The sequence below is a fragment of the Heptranchias perlo genome, chromosome 13 (genome assembly GCF_035084215.1).
Source record: "Heptranchias perlo isolate sHepPer1 chromosome 13, sHepPer1.hap1, whole genome shotgun sequence".
Classification (NCBI taxonomy): domain Eukaryota; kingdom Metazoa; phylum Chordata; class Chondrichthyes; order Hexanchiformes; family Hexanchidae; genus Heptranchias; species Heptranchias perlo.
The window spans coordinates 11211277-11225963 of record NC_090337.1 but is presented as its reverse complement, the minus strand read 5'-3'; the positions used below and the strand labels follow the sequence as shown (position 1 = coordinate 11225963).

The 14687-nt window shown below is 49.9% G+C and overlaps 1 protein-coding gene across 3 annotated transcripts in view; it reads left to right on the top strand.

The window, feature by feature from the left end:
* Positions 1-14687, top strand: part of aadac (arylacetamide deacetylase) — a 60717-nt gene that overhangs the window by 25972 nt on the left and 20058 nt on the right. Inside the window, exon 1 of one of the 3 annotated variants that reach the window (XM_067994966.1) lies at positions 11425-11520. The exons of the other annotated variants lie outside the window; for them this stretch is intronic. Coding sequence (XP_067851067.1) covers positions 11449-11520 — 72 coding nt within the window. The 5' untranslated portion in view covers positions 11425-11448. Of the gene's footprint in view, positions 1-11424; positions 11521-14687 lie in introns of those variants that run through there. 3 annotated transcript variants of the gene reach the window in all.

Below are 14687 nucleotides of genomic sequence, written 5' to 3'. Positions count from 1 at the left end.
GTACCACAGATCTACTCCGTTATTGCTCTCCCAGCCCATTACTACAACACCGCAGCTGACAATATCGAGTAATCTGTCGCGCGTCTCTCTCTCTTTTTTTTCCTTCCTTGTCTATACGAAACACATTTCCTATGATCGCCTTCCGATTCCTAAAGGCAAACAGAAGAATTAGTCACGTCAGTTAATGCATATACTTATCAATCGCTGTGTGTCTGGGTTCGTACAGACAACTTGGGCCCGATGTTAGCAGGGCTGCGGGTTCTCGGCGGGGGGGGCTATCGGGCGCATGGGTAACGCGCCCGGTTAAATTAGTCAGTTTCCCGCGCGATCGTAGCAGACAATTCACTAATTGGATCCACTTACCTGCTCCTCCGGATTCCCCACTGCTGATCTGCGTGTCGGGCGGGCTGCGCATGCGCAGTAAGATCTGTCATCTGGTGGTGGTCTAGTTAAAGGGGCAGTCCTCCACTGATTGATGCTGCAACAAATAGAAAAAATTACAGCAGTTTAATGATGCCTCACTCCAGGTATCAATACATGGGGTGAGGAGGAGGGGGAGGACAGAGATCTTCCTCCCGGCGGGCAGGAGGAAGCGGCCTGCCTCTGCCACCAGGAAGGCCTGGCTCGAGGTGGCAGAGGAGGTCACCAGCGCCACCAACATATCGCCCACCTGCATACAGTGCAGGAGGCGGTCCAATGACCTCAGTAGGTCAGCCACAGTGAGTACACGTAGTCTTTCCCCTACACTCCGTCTGCCACATCACTGTCCCCACCCCACATCTCCTTCGGCACTGCCAACACTACACTGTCACATCATCCCTCATACCCACTCAAACCTCATCCTCATCTTACCTGCACCTACTCACCTCGCCAGCACTCATCCCGCCACTACCACTCAACCCAATCCTCATACAATCTCATGGCTCTGTCTCATACTCACCCTCTCGTGCATCTCTTTCACGGCCAGCCTCACCCAACCTGCCACTACCTGTGCTGCAGCCACAGGGCATGCATCACATATGTGCAGTCGGCAGCTTAAGGCAAATGTGTCGTGAGCATGAAGGGGATGCACAAGGGTGTTTGAGGGTTTGTCATGAATGTTACTTATATTGAATTTCTGAACAACTCACATTACATATTATATTGGCACCACTACTGCCATGTCTTCGCGAATCCTGTCTGGTTTGTGCAATAATGCCCTCTCCTGAGGATCACTATGAGGAGCCACAACTGATGCCACCCATTGTGTCACTGCAGAGTGGGTGTTAGTGTATTTGCAGGGCTCTTCTGCGCAGACGACTGGGAGACATCGGCGATGTCCCCGGTTGCACCCTGGAAGGATGCGGAGGAGAAGTTGTTGAGGGCAGTGGTGACTTTGACAGCGACAGATAAGAAGATGGTGCTCGGGCCAGCCGGGAGCAGCTCGGCATGAAAGAGGCTGCAGATGTCCACGACTACATGTCGAGTGACTCTGAGCCTCCGTGTGCACTGCTGCTCAGAGAGGTCCAGGAGGCTGAGCCTCGGTCTGTGGACCCTCTGGCGAGGGTAGTGCCTTCTGCGGCGCATCTCTCTCTGCGGTAGCCCTCCCTCCTGCTGTGCAGGTGGATGTGTCACAGCACTCTGTTGTGGAGCTCCACATGTCAGAGGTGGACGGCGTGGATGGCGAGGCTGGTGATGCTGTTCGCCCTCCGAGGAGGTCATGACTGCAGCTACGGCGGCCCCCATCCGCAATATGTACATCTGAGGTGGTCTGCAAGGTTGGTACATGTCTCTGGACCCCGGGGTAAGTGTGCAAGTTGGTGACTTTGACTGTCAGGAGGAGGGTGGTGGAGGCCAAACTTTGTCCCAAGTGACAGAGTGGCCTCCTGCAATGAGTGAGGGTCTCCCCCCCCACCTGTCAAATGGACCTTTGCAGCTGCCACAGGCTGACAGCTGCAACACGTCCATTCGACCTGGGAGTGTTTCCCCCAGTGTGGGAAACAGTCCCACTTTGTTCTAAAATCCCACATAATCCCTTAATCAGGTCAATTAATGACCTGAAATACCTAAATAAATACTGTCAAGTGGCATCCTGCTGGCTTTAATTGCCTGCGGGATTCCCACCAGCGGGGCTGCGCGCACACGCCGGCTCGTCCGTGGGGAACCCGGAAGTGGGCAGGATCGAGACGGGATCCGGTCCCGCTCCGGGATTCCCCGATTTTCAGGGGCCCCCCCGCCGAGAACGCACCCGATAGCGGGTGGTAAAATTACCCCCCTTGTGTCCGTACTTACCGGGGTTCACAAGCGATCTCGGTCAATTGTTCATAGATTTAGTAAGTATACAGTACATGCAGTAGTACTTAAGTATAGACTTAATCACTTGGTACTTGCAACCATGCCTGATTATTGTGGGATTCAATGTGTTACAGTTCTGAGCTCATATTCAGGTTGGCCGAACCCTTTGAATCCAAATTGCCGTTACAATTCGCTCATGGGATGTGGGTATCGCTGGCAAGGCCAGCATTTATTGCCCATCCCTAATTGCTCTTGAGAAGGTGGTGGTGAGCTGCCTTCTTGTGCAACTGAGTAGCTTGCTTGGCCATTTCAGAGGGTGATTAAGAATCAACCACATTGCTGTGGGTCTGGAGTCACATATAGGCCAGACTGGGTAAGGTTTCCTTCCCTAAAGGGTATTAGTGAACCAGATGGGTTTTTATAACAATCCAGTAGTTTCATAGCCGCCATTACTAATACTAGCTTTTTTTCCCCAGAATTTTATTTAATTAATTGAATTTAAATTTGCCAGCTGCCGTGACAGGATTTGAACTCATGACTCTGGATTATTAGTCCAGGCCTCCGGATTAGTAGGCCAGTAACATAACCACTATGCTACTGTACCCCTATAATTTGCTAATTTATATTCCTTTAACTGCACGTGGGTCTCGTATCAATATGTTCTTATATGGCAGGCTCAGCATGATTATTCCTCGTTCACGTAATTGTTACATTTGTAAACTACACAGTACATGAATAATGGGCAATTTTACAGTATTTCTATTGATTGACATGGGTGAAGATGGCTCCATTTCTCAAAACATCTTGCTTTCCACGTTCTCAGGCTCCTCATCTCCCTTTCCTGAGGTCACCGGGCTATGCTTTAATTAAGTATGGGTTTTTCAGGGTCTGGAGCATGATTCCATGCAGGTGTTATCTGGCTTGAGAGGCCCACTTTCGCCTTTTAGTGGAGAAGGAAAATACATGAAATACATCTTCTGCTGTTTTTTGAACTGCATAGTAACCCCCTTCTACCCATATCTCCTAACAAGTCAATCATGGAGGATATTGAAGACAGGCCCAACTCTAGCCTCACGTGATGCCTACATGTCCACACTTTCCAGCTGGGGACATTTTTGCTAACTGATGCAGGAAGCCTGACCCAAAGTTTTCCTATCCCTAAATCAGTGGTGCTGAGACCAACTGTAGGGTGTCAGCTAGACTAGTACAGGTATTGAATCTAGAACATTCCTGGTTTGCATGGCTTTGTGCTACATCAGTCAGTGCCCTTATCTACCAAGCTATCAGGGGAACTGATGTATTTTGTTTAGTTGAGGCATGACAATATATTGCCCTTCTTGCACTGTGAAAACAATGAGTTATCGTTCTGATTTTGCTAAAGAATTTCACTCAGTTACGTTGGTTTACAAAATGTCGTTTCTGCAGCATATTTATTAGTATATTGTTAAAGTGCACAGGTGAGGGGGCAGCTTTCAATGTTATCGTCATTTGAACTTTGCAAGAATTCTTCCAAAAGTGTAGAAGGCCAGACACACAAGCCATTTTGATTTCCATTTCCGTTGGGTTGTCTCCTAAAGTGATGCTTAAGACATTGCAAAGTTCACTGAGTGGAAACGTAATGGGATTGAAATCAATGAAATGAGAATCGGACAAGTTCTACAGTGGGCGGGCGATCTGCTCTATCAGATTACCACCCATGCCGCCATGATGAAAATTTACCAAATTTTTTTTAATCGCAATTGTTTTTTGTTTACACTACATTGGTATGGAATCGTATTATACACAGTATATTGTGGTGACGAGTGAGCTTTGCTGAGTGACTGGGATTGTGGGCAACCCCGAGGACTGATTCCAGGGAATGAGGTTGGTGCTGATGTGCTTTCCTGCTGTGTTAATGCATGTTGAGCTCGGGTTGTGCCACAGAACTTTGTATTACTTGGGTTGGATGGAGCACACTCCAAAAAGCTTATGTGGAGAGTGGTGATGAAGTGCTAGCTAACTGCTGACAATGGGCCAGGAACAGTGGTGACATTTCAAAGAAAATTGTATGTTTTGAGACTTAGCTGTCTAGACCTGAAATCCACCTGTAATCTGGTTTTAAGTGGGATTTCATCATAACTACATTTAACATTGGAATAGAAAGAAAAGAACAAACATATATTGATATACATTGAATTATATAGAATTTTATAGCACAGAAATAGGTTCTTTGGCCCAACTGGTCTATGCTGGGGGTTTATGTCCCACACGAGCCTCCTCCCACCTTACTTCATCTCACCCTAAAAACATATCCTTCTATTCCTTTCTCCCTCATTTACTTATCTAGCTTCCCCTTAAATGCATCTATACTATTCGCCTTAGCCACTCCACCCTTTTTTTATTCGTTCATGGGATGTGGGCGTTGCTGGCGAGGCCGGCATTTATTGCCCATCCCTAATTGCCCTCGAGAAGGTGGTGGTGAGCCGCCTTCTTGAACCGCTGCAGTCCGTGTGGTGACGGTTCTCCCACATTGCTGTTAGCTCTAGCACCTTATCACCAACTTGAGGGGTTTTGATAGAGAAACTGTTTCCACTGGCAGTTGGGTGGGTAACCAGGGGACACAGATTTAAGATAAATGGCAAAAGAACTGGGGGGAGATGAGGTGAATTTTTTTTATGCAGCCAGGTGTTATGATCTGGAAGGCACTACCTGAGAGGGCGGTGGAAGCAGATTCAATAGCAACTTTCTAAAGGGAATTAGATGTATACTTGAAAAGGAAAAAAAATCAGGTCTGTGGGGAAATAGCAGGGGAGTGGGACTAATTGAATAGTTTTCAAAGAGCTGGCACAGGCATGATGGGCCGAATGCCCTCCTTCTGCGTTGTAAGATTCTATGATTTATAGGGCATCCCAGTGCACGTTATAGTCAATGGATAAAATTGGATGGGCAGCTACTGTTGTTATGCAGACAAAAGAGAGCCATAATTTTCCACGTGACAGCCTTGGCTCAGTGGGTGGCACTCTCGCCTCTGACTCACAATATTGTTGGCTAAAGTCCCACTAGAGAGACTTGAGAGCATCATCCAGGCTGACACTCCAATGCAGCACTGAGGGAGTGCTGTAGTGCCGGAGGTGCTGTTTTTCGGAAGAGACGTTAAACCGAGGCCCCGTCTGCCTTCTCAGGTGGACGTATAAGATCCCTTGACACTATTTCGAAGAAGAGCAGGGTTGTTCTCCCCGGTGCCCTGACCAATATTTATCCCTCAATTAACATCACTAAAACAGATTACCTGGTCATTATCTCATTGCTGTTTGTGGGACCTTGCTCTGCGCAAATTGGCTGTAAAGCGCTTTGGGTTGTCTTGAGGTCATGATAGGTGCTCTATAAATGCAAGTTCTTTTTTCTTTCCCTCTTTCTTTGAAACCCCGGATAGACACATAAACAGGATTTCTGTCGATCTTCCGTCGAAGTTACGGCAGTTGATCGCCAGAACCCCCTGAGGAAATTCCTGGCGTTTATTCCAGAGGCAGTGCGATCTCTGTGGTGACATCATGAGGCTGATACTATGCACGTGTGCACTCGCCAATTTTTCAAAGCCAGTCTGTAATGTGCACTGTGTCGGGATCCAGTCTGTAGCCAGTTCGCATGAACACCAGCTGCACTATTTGAATGTAAATGTTGGGAAATCAGTGTTGCTCTCCCGAGATCTGGCCTACATTATTAAAACAGCTTTATTCAGCTTCACTCGTAGGTGAGTAAAACTGGTAAGAAACTTGCTCCAAGGCCTCTCCCTATCTAATGCCCCTTTGAAGTGTGAAACTACATAGAATTTATAGCACAGAAACAGGCCGTTCGGCCCAACTGGTCTATCCCAAGTTTATGCTCCACACGAGCTTCGTCCCACTCTATTTCATCTAACCCTATCAGCATAACCTTCTATTCCTTTCTCTCTCGTGTTTATCTAGCTTCCCCTTAAATGCATCTATGCTATTCGACTCAACTACTCCTTGTGGTAGCGAATTCCACATTCTAACCACTCTCTGGGTAAAGAAGTCTCTCCTGAATTCCTTATTGGATTTATTAGTGACTATCTTATATTTATCGCCCTTAGATTTCAAAGGAGTAACTTGTCCCTCGGCTTCTTCATTTGCTTTCCATTTGTTTCACCCTCTGCCTGTGGTGCGTGTCTCCCTTCACCGTCGGGTCAAGGTTAAGGACCTCTCAGTGTGCAAGGAATTGTGCATTCAATCACTAGCTGCAAATTCTTTCAAAAGGGATCTAGATAGTTGCTTGAAAAAGAGGAATATTGAAGTGCAGGGAGAGCAAGCAGGACAGCCGAGTTAGATTAGGTGACTCATTTGGAGAAAAACACCAGCGCGGACTTGATGGATTGAATGGTTGGTTTGTGAGCTGTGACGTTCTTTTATTCTGTTATTCAAAGGTGAAAAGGACAGTGGGAGTGAAATTGGTCTTTGATGGTAGTGCACAATGGGTGATAGTGAATTGGCGACCCATTTCACGCTGCGCTGGAAATGAAAATAGAGCAAGATATGAAACGAGCGGCAGGTTCGTCATGGCCTGTTTTGCGCTACCACCAAGGACTAATTTCATCCCCAGCATCTCTTTAAACACAGCTTAACAGAATCACACATGCAGCATAAAAAATCTAATTGTTACCCAAGCAAGCATTCTAAAGAACTTTGTTATGAAATTAAACAGTTGTATAAATCTTATCTGCACTCTTGAAGATAACATTTTTACAATAATGTCCAATTAGATTGGAAATCTTTACGTTGAATGCCACCGAGGATCTCACAACATTTCTTGACAATGCATCAATTTTGGTACAATAAGATCAAATTGATTGGCAGCCGTTGATGAAGCAATCATTGATTTTGAAGTCCAATTGAGAGCCGTGTTGCTGCATAAAAAGATAGTTATTCATCAATCCGAGGATTAGCTTCTCCTGCATTGCAGGACTGTTGTCATAATGTTAGTTAACTGCAACAAAGACGCACAGATGCTTGATCCAGGGCTGCCATACAATAGTCCTTCTATACCACATGTTTGCAGTAATGTTTAGCAATTTTGACATCATGTCAGCCCAAAATGTGTGGTATAACTTGGGCGGTACGTCGTCCAAATCCAATTTTTTAAAAATTCGTTCACGGGATGTGGGCGTCGCTGGCAAGGCCGGCATTTATTGCCCATCCCTAATTGCCCTCGAGAAGGTGGTGGTGAGCCGCCTTCTTGAACCGCTGCAGTCCGTGTGGTGACGGTTCTCCCACAATGCTGTTAGGAAGGGAGTTCCAGGATTTTGACCCAGCGACAATGAAGGAACGGCGATATATTTCCAAGTCGGGATGGTGTGTGACTTGGAGGGGAACGTGCAGGTGGTGTTGTTCCCATGCGCCTGCTGCCCTTGTCCTTCTAGGTGGTAGAGGTCGCGGGTTTGGGAGGTGCTGTCGAAGAAGCCTTGGCGAGTTGCTGCAGTGCATCCTGTGGATGGTGCACACTGCAGCCACAGTGCGCCGGTGGTGAAGGGAGTGAATGTTTAGGGTGGTGGATGGGGTGCCAATCAAGCGGGCTGCTTTATCTTGGATGGTGTCGAGCTTCTTGAGTGTTGTTGGAGCTGCACTCATCCAGGCAAGTGGAGAGTATTCCATCACACTCCTGACTTGTGCCTTGTAGATAGTGGAAAGGCTTTGGGGAGTCAGGAGGTGAGTCACTCGCCGCAGAATACCCAGCCTCTGACCTGCTCTCGTAGCCACAGTATTTATATGGCTGGTCCAGTTAAGTTTCTGGTCAATGGTGACCCCCAGGATGTTGATGGTGGGGGATTCGGCGATGGTAATGCCATTGAATGTCAAGGGGAGATGGTTAGACTCTCTCTTGTTGGAGATGGTCATTGCCTGGCACTTATCTGGCGCGAATGTTACTTGCCACTTATCAGCCCAAGCCTGGATGTTGTCCAGGTCTTGCTGCATGCAGGCTCGGACTGCTTCATTATCTGAGGGGTTGCGAATGGAACTGAACACTGTGCAATCATCAGCGAACATCCCCATTTCTGACCTTATGACCAATTTACGCAACTGTGAGGTCACTTTGATGAGGTAGTACCCTATCACTTCAGCTTCATGGTGCAGTATATAACGGGCTGCCTGGGAGCCTTTTAAATGTCATGTCTAACCTTTGACTAACATTACATTTGATAGTAAATATTAATATTTAATTTGATTGCTACTGAGCAAAGCTTACACACATGCGCAGAACCCCGTTTGCCCTGACCAGAGAATGGTGTGTAGTCAACAGTATAACTTGGGTCTGCCAACCCTGCGTCACCACGAGCCAGTACTGATCTCAAATTCGAATCTGTAATATGACTGCGTCATCGCAAGGGGAATGAAATGTGAAACCTTTTCGAAACCTTCTGAATTTGTCCCCACGTCTTGTTTAATGGATTATACCAAAGCTGAGTGGGCTATTGGTGTCTCTGCTAATGGTGCCATATCGCAAGCTGCTAGGAGGTGATTCGCCCCAGCACTGTGAGGATGTGCCAGGGGGCCACTTTCTGCTTCTCCAGTGATGGCGTGGCTTAGATCAGTAAAGTACCATTGGGGAATCGTATCGCATTGGCATCACTCCTCTTCTGACGGGTTGACTCCTTGCTGGGGTGTGGTTCCAAGGGCTCTGGTTACTCTCTGGTACTTTGCCTGAGTAGCCATTCTTCCCTTGCAAGCCAAGACAACAGGATATTCGACCACAAGGACATTGCAGCAGAGCCCGATGATCCCCTCACCTAACACGCACACTCGCCACTCTACCAGTAGGGTCTGCAGCAGAGGGATCAAGAGCAGGACCCCGGGTCAATTTTCCCTTCCCAAACCCAAGGGAAATTAAGCCAAATGTTCCACCCCTATCACTGCCGTGGCTGTGATCAATTGACTCAGCATTGACAGGGGATGTGCATATTTAAGACTGAGATCAATAAATTTTTGTTGGATATCAAGGAATATGGAACAAAGGCAGGTAAATGGAGTTGAGGTAAAGATCAGCCATGATCTAACTGAATAGTGGAATAGGCTCGAGGGGCTGAATGACCCACTCCTGTTTCTATGCTCCTATGTTCCACCCTTTTTAATACAACACCAGAAAGACCATGCAGTGACCAGTTTGATTCTCGATCTGTGCTGCATTAAACTGAAGTAAGTACAACTGGCCTCAGTGTTCCGGGTTAGGGAGGGGGAGGGGGAAGTCTATCACCCGCTCCTGCTCACTATCCATTGATCCCAGTTAGAAGTACACGTGTGCAGGTTTCAGGTGAGGACAGGGTCAGGCTGATGCCTCCCACAGTCAAACAGGCTACCGACACACAGAGGTAAATTTTAACCCCCAGAAACATGCGGGTTGGGGGCAGGTGGGGAATAAAAATACTCCGTTTTCAGAGCGGGACAGCATCCCGGCTCAAACACTTGCTTCTGGTTTTAACCCGGGCAGGTTTGTCTGCATATGGAGGGCAGAAACCAGGAAGTTCCGCCCCCACTTAAATCCGGTGGGCCAATACTTAAAAGGGCAATGTACCTCATTGAGATACTTCGTGTATTGAAATAATAAAATGAATTTAACCTTACCTGTTTGAGTTTCCCATTCACGTCAGGTGAAAGCAGGAGGGAAGGGCCTTGATTGCACTGCTTGTGGGCCCGGAAGAGCAGGAGTGCTTTTTCCAGGTCCAACAAGCTCACCTGGCTGACAGGACCTACACAAACCGGCCGCCAACGCCCCCCTCCCTCCCCACACCTCGATGATGCCCCCTCCCCCAATGGTGGAACCCCCCCCCCCCATTATGGACCCCACCTACTTCTGGTTCTTAGTCCAGCCTCCAGTGACCTCTGATCACTTCATCAGCCCCCGGCCTCTTCATCAGCAACCCCCCCCAATCTTCTTCCTGCCCCCCTGATCTTCTCCCACCCCCCTGCCCCCCGATCTTCTCCCCGGCCTACGATCCTTCCCTTCCCCTCTCTGATCCCCAGCTGTGGCCTGCTGTAGCAGGCCTTCCTGGCTGACAGCCAGCCAGCCTGTCAATCAAGCTGGCTGCTGGGCGCGAAACCCAGAAGTGAAATTGATGGGCCTCACCGCCCACTTACCTTCTGGGTTTCGCACCTGGAAATCTTCCCACCCCCCCACCCCCACCCCCGCCACTCCCTTCCCGGCTCTCAGTTAAAATTTACCCCTCAGTATCAAGGCTCAAGCATGAATAATGGCCACTTGGGGTGAGGTACCAAAGAATGCCCAGAGACCCTGGAACTGGAACCTGGCCAAGAGTCAACACCTTCCTATGTTCCTATACAATTCCAATTGGAATATCAGAAACATTTCATAGCAGAAAATGGGAGAATGCTGGTCTTTCTCTTTAACCACCTACTAACCGGTTTTGAAGAGTGCACTTTCTGAGAATGCGATTTCATTGATGGATTGGGAAAAAGGCATTCTCACATTTTACATCAAAAGAGGAATTTCACCTCTCTGTCTTTAAGCTGCTCTTACGTTCCACTAGTGCCTCCGAGTACCCGGAAGCGCGGTGTCATGCTGCCCCCCGTCCCCAAGAACCAAAGGGGTGAAATTTATCTTGGGCGGGGTGTAAAATAGGTTGCTGATGCGCTATTGCCCGTTCTGCGCTCCCGCCCAATTACACCCCCGCAAATGTAAAACTGCCGGGACTTGCTAAAAACCAACAGCCCGCAAGACTGGCTAAAAACAGGTTTCCTGATGACTGGTTTGAACAAGTCCCAGCAGATTTGTGTTCAAATTCCAGCTGGCTGTGCAAGACAATGGGCAGGATTTTATTATGTTGGCAGGATGTAAGTGGGGGGGGGGTCATTGGGTGCGTGGGAAACCTGGCAAAAAAAATCGTTCCTTCCTCCACGCGATCGTGATTTAATTGAAGGCCCTTAATGTGGTTTCCGGGTTTGCCTTCTGAAAGCTGCACAGTGGGTGGACTGCGCACCCAGATGACGTGCTGACAGCTGGAGTATTTAATGGGCCATTGCAAGCATGGCTTTTGTGGGAGAAAGAAGAAATTTCGAAACGTGGAGCAGCAGCAGCAGAAGAAAAAGCCAGCAACACGGTTCAGTGATTCCGCACTTGAGTTGCTACTGGCTGGGGTGAGGAGGAGGAGGGAGACGCTGTACCCGGCTGATGGGAGGAAGCGCCCTGCTTCTGCCGCCAAGAAGGCCTCCCTCGAGGTGGGTCCAGTGTAGGTCAGCAAAAGTGAGTACAGTTCCTGATTCAACTGCTTTCCGTGGTGCACATCGCCCCCCCACCCCCTCCCCCCACACTCTGCCCTGCGAAGCCGACTCCATCACATCGCCCCCCCACCCCCTCCCCCCACACTCTGACCTGCGAAGCCGACTCCATCACATCGCCCCCCCACCCCCTCCCCCCACACTCTGACCTGCGAAGCCGACTCCATCACATCGCCCCCCCACCCCCTCCCCCCACACTCTGACCTGCGAAGCCGACTCCATCACATCGCCCCCCCACCCCCTCCCCCCACACTCTGACCTGCGAAGCCGACTCCATCACATCGCCCCCCCACCCCCTCCCCCCACACTCTGACCTGCGAAGCCGACTCCATCACATCGCCCCCCCACCCCCTCCCCCCACACTCTGACCTGCGAAGCCGACTCCATCACATCGCCCCCCCACCCCCTCCCCCCACACTCTGACCTGCGAAGCCGACTCCATCACATCGCCCCCCCACCCCCTCCCCCCACACTCTGACCTGCGAAGCCGACTCCATCACATCGCCCCCCCACCCCCTCCCCCCACACTCTGACCTGCGAAGCCGACTCCATCACATCGCTCCTCACGCCTGCTTAAGGCTCATGGTCAACTTACCTTCACTTTCTGTGCACGTCCTCACCTCCCCTTTTGTGAACCCATCGCTCCCACTCACCCCAATCCTGATCCAATGTGATCAATGTGTCGTGTAGTCTGCCTCTGATGCATGGCTTTTTCATTGTCAGCCTCAACCAAAGCAATTCATCCATTGGGGGACCACTTCACCCTCACTCACTCACGTCTGTACTTTCTCCCCTTGTAGGAGAAGAGAGCTCAGAATGCAAGGCAGAGGGTAAGGACTGGAGGGGCACAACAAATAGTGGTCCTCACAGGGGCAGAGGAGGAGGTCTTGGAAATCAGCTGGATGGTCGAGTGCCTGTCCCTCAGGGATGCCGAGACAGGCACCCTGCAAACGTCTGCTGACAGAACTTTAACATCCCTCACACACAACATGGATTGATGTTATTAATGATTGACATGTTGCACACCTCAGTATGCTCGTCGCAACGTTACACATCTGTGATGATTCTTAATATTGCCTTCTGATCTCTTCCAGGCCCTTCAAGGACAGAAGGGGTGAAAGAGGGCGATTCCTCAGAGGAGCTCCCGGCCTCTGGGGGTGCACCGTCACATCATAGTGAGCCATCCACCAGCGCAGATACTCACCCCTTGGTGGGTCCTATTATACACTTAGTTGGGTTGTCACCTGGTGAGTCACCACACACGAGTGAGCACGAACAGATACTGGTGGCGGGGGCAGCTGTGGAGAGTCCGCGTCGGTGGGAGCACTCCTCTCCAGGCTCTGCTCAGCTGGACGCAGATGCTGAACCCCCGGGGGCCATCCTTTAAAAGGAGAATGATCGAGGGACAGCAGCACCTTTGCGAGGTACTGGAAAACGTGCCACAATAGTGGAAAGGATGGAGGAGAACACCTCCAGCATGAGTGGAATTGGGACACAGGTAAGTGCGGGAATGTCTGCGATGGAGAGAATGGCAGCCTCCATTGAGCTTCAAGCACGGCTCACAATTGAGTCCCTTCAGGCCGTGACATCGACCGTGCGGACTCAGGGCGAACTACATTCTGCCGCCTTATCTCAAAGGGCTCCCACGTCTCAACATCGCACCCGTTGCCCCCCTCTCAACCAGTACCCGCAATGCTGCCTCCTCTCCAGATGGCCGAGTCTGCCCTGCGCAGGTGCAGGTGGAGCAGTCTTTGGAGGGGCCCTCACGGGCTCCAAAACCCAGAGGGCATTGGCCGAAAGCGCCTAAGCAATCAGGGCATGAACATGAGCAACCTGCCACTTACTCTGCAGCAGCCACGGGGGATGCACCACGTAGAAGTAGTAGGAAGAGAAAGGCTAAGGATTTGTGATCACGAAGGGGATGCACAAGGGTGTCAGACAGAATGTCATGTTTTTCATTTATATTTGGTTTTTGTTAAATGCACATTAAACGTTATAATCCTCACCACCACTGCCACGTCTTGCCCATTCTTGAGTCCCTTTGGTGAAAGCGCCCTTTCATGTGCTTCATCATGAATGGCGAGCCTTGATGCCACTCAGTGGGTGCGTTTACACTGGGTGTATGTGTGGTTGTAGGAATGTTTTGTGCAAGGGGTGGGGGATGGAGGGGGGATGGTGTTGGTGGTGGTCATTCCAGATGAGAACTTGACTATCTACACTTTGCCGATCTCCATATGAGAATCTATCAAATATGAGTGACTCCCTGGCATCACGAGCAGCCAGGTGTGTTGCTGCTTTGCCGATGGGTTGCACATCGCCGCCCTGCTCCTCCTCCTCCTCCACCTCCTCAATGTCGATGCAGATGTGAATGCTTCATGAGGCCTCATGCACTGGTAACCCTCTCTGTTGAGCGATGTTGTGCAGGACACAAGAGACGACTATTATTCTACCCACTCATGCTGGTGGGTATTGAAGGGCTCCCCCAGATCGAACCAGACACCTGAAGAGCATCTTGTGCAGTCCTATGGCTTGTTCAATGACAGACCTGGTGGTGATGTGACTATTGTTGTACCAATGCTGTGCCTCGCTGGTGGGGTTTCTCAAAGGTGTCGTGAGCCACGTCTGCAGGGGGTATCAATGGCCTCCAAGGAGCCAGCCCTTAAGTCTGTTTTGTACTTGGAAGAGGCATGGGATGTCGGATTCACGCAGAATGAAGGAATCATGGCAGCTGCCAGGGAATCTGGCACACACCTGCACAAATCTCTTCTGGTGGTGGCAAACCAGCTGCCCGTTGATGGAGTGATATCCCTTTCTATTGATGAACATTCCTGCCTCATGTGGAGGTGCTCGGATTGCTACATGGGTGCAACCAATTGCGCCATGTACCTGTGGGAAGCCAGCCAGATGGTTGAAACGCACTGCCTCTCAGTCTGGCTGATGTCGTTGATGGGGAAGTTGATGTCGGGCGCCCTGCAAAACAAGCCATCCTTGATCTGTCATATACACTTATGTACAGACAATTGAGAGTCCCCGGCGATGTCACCGGTGGCGTCCTGGGAGGATCTGGAGGTGAAGAAATTCAGGGCAGTGGTGACTTTAACTGTGATGGGAAATGTGTGGCCACCAGGCCCA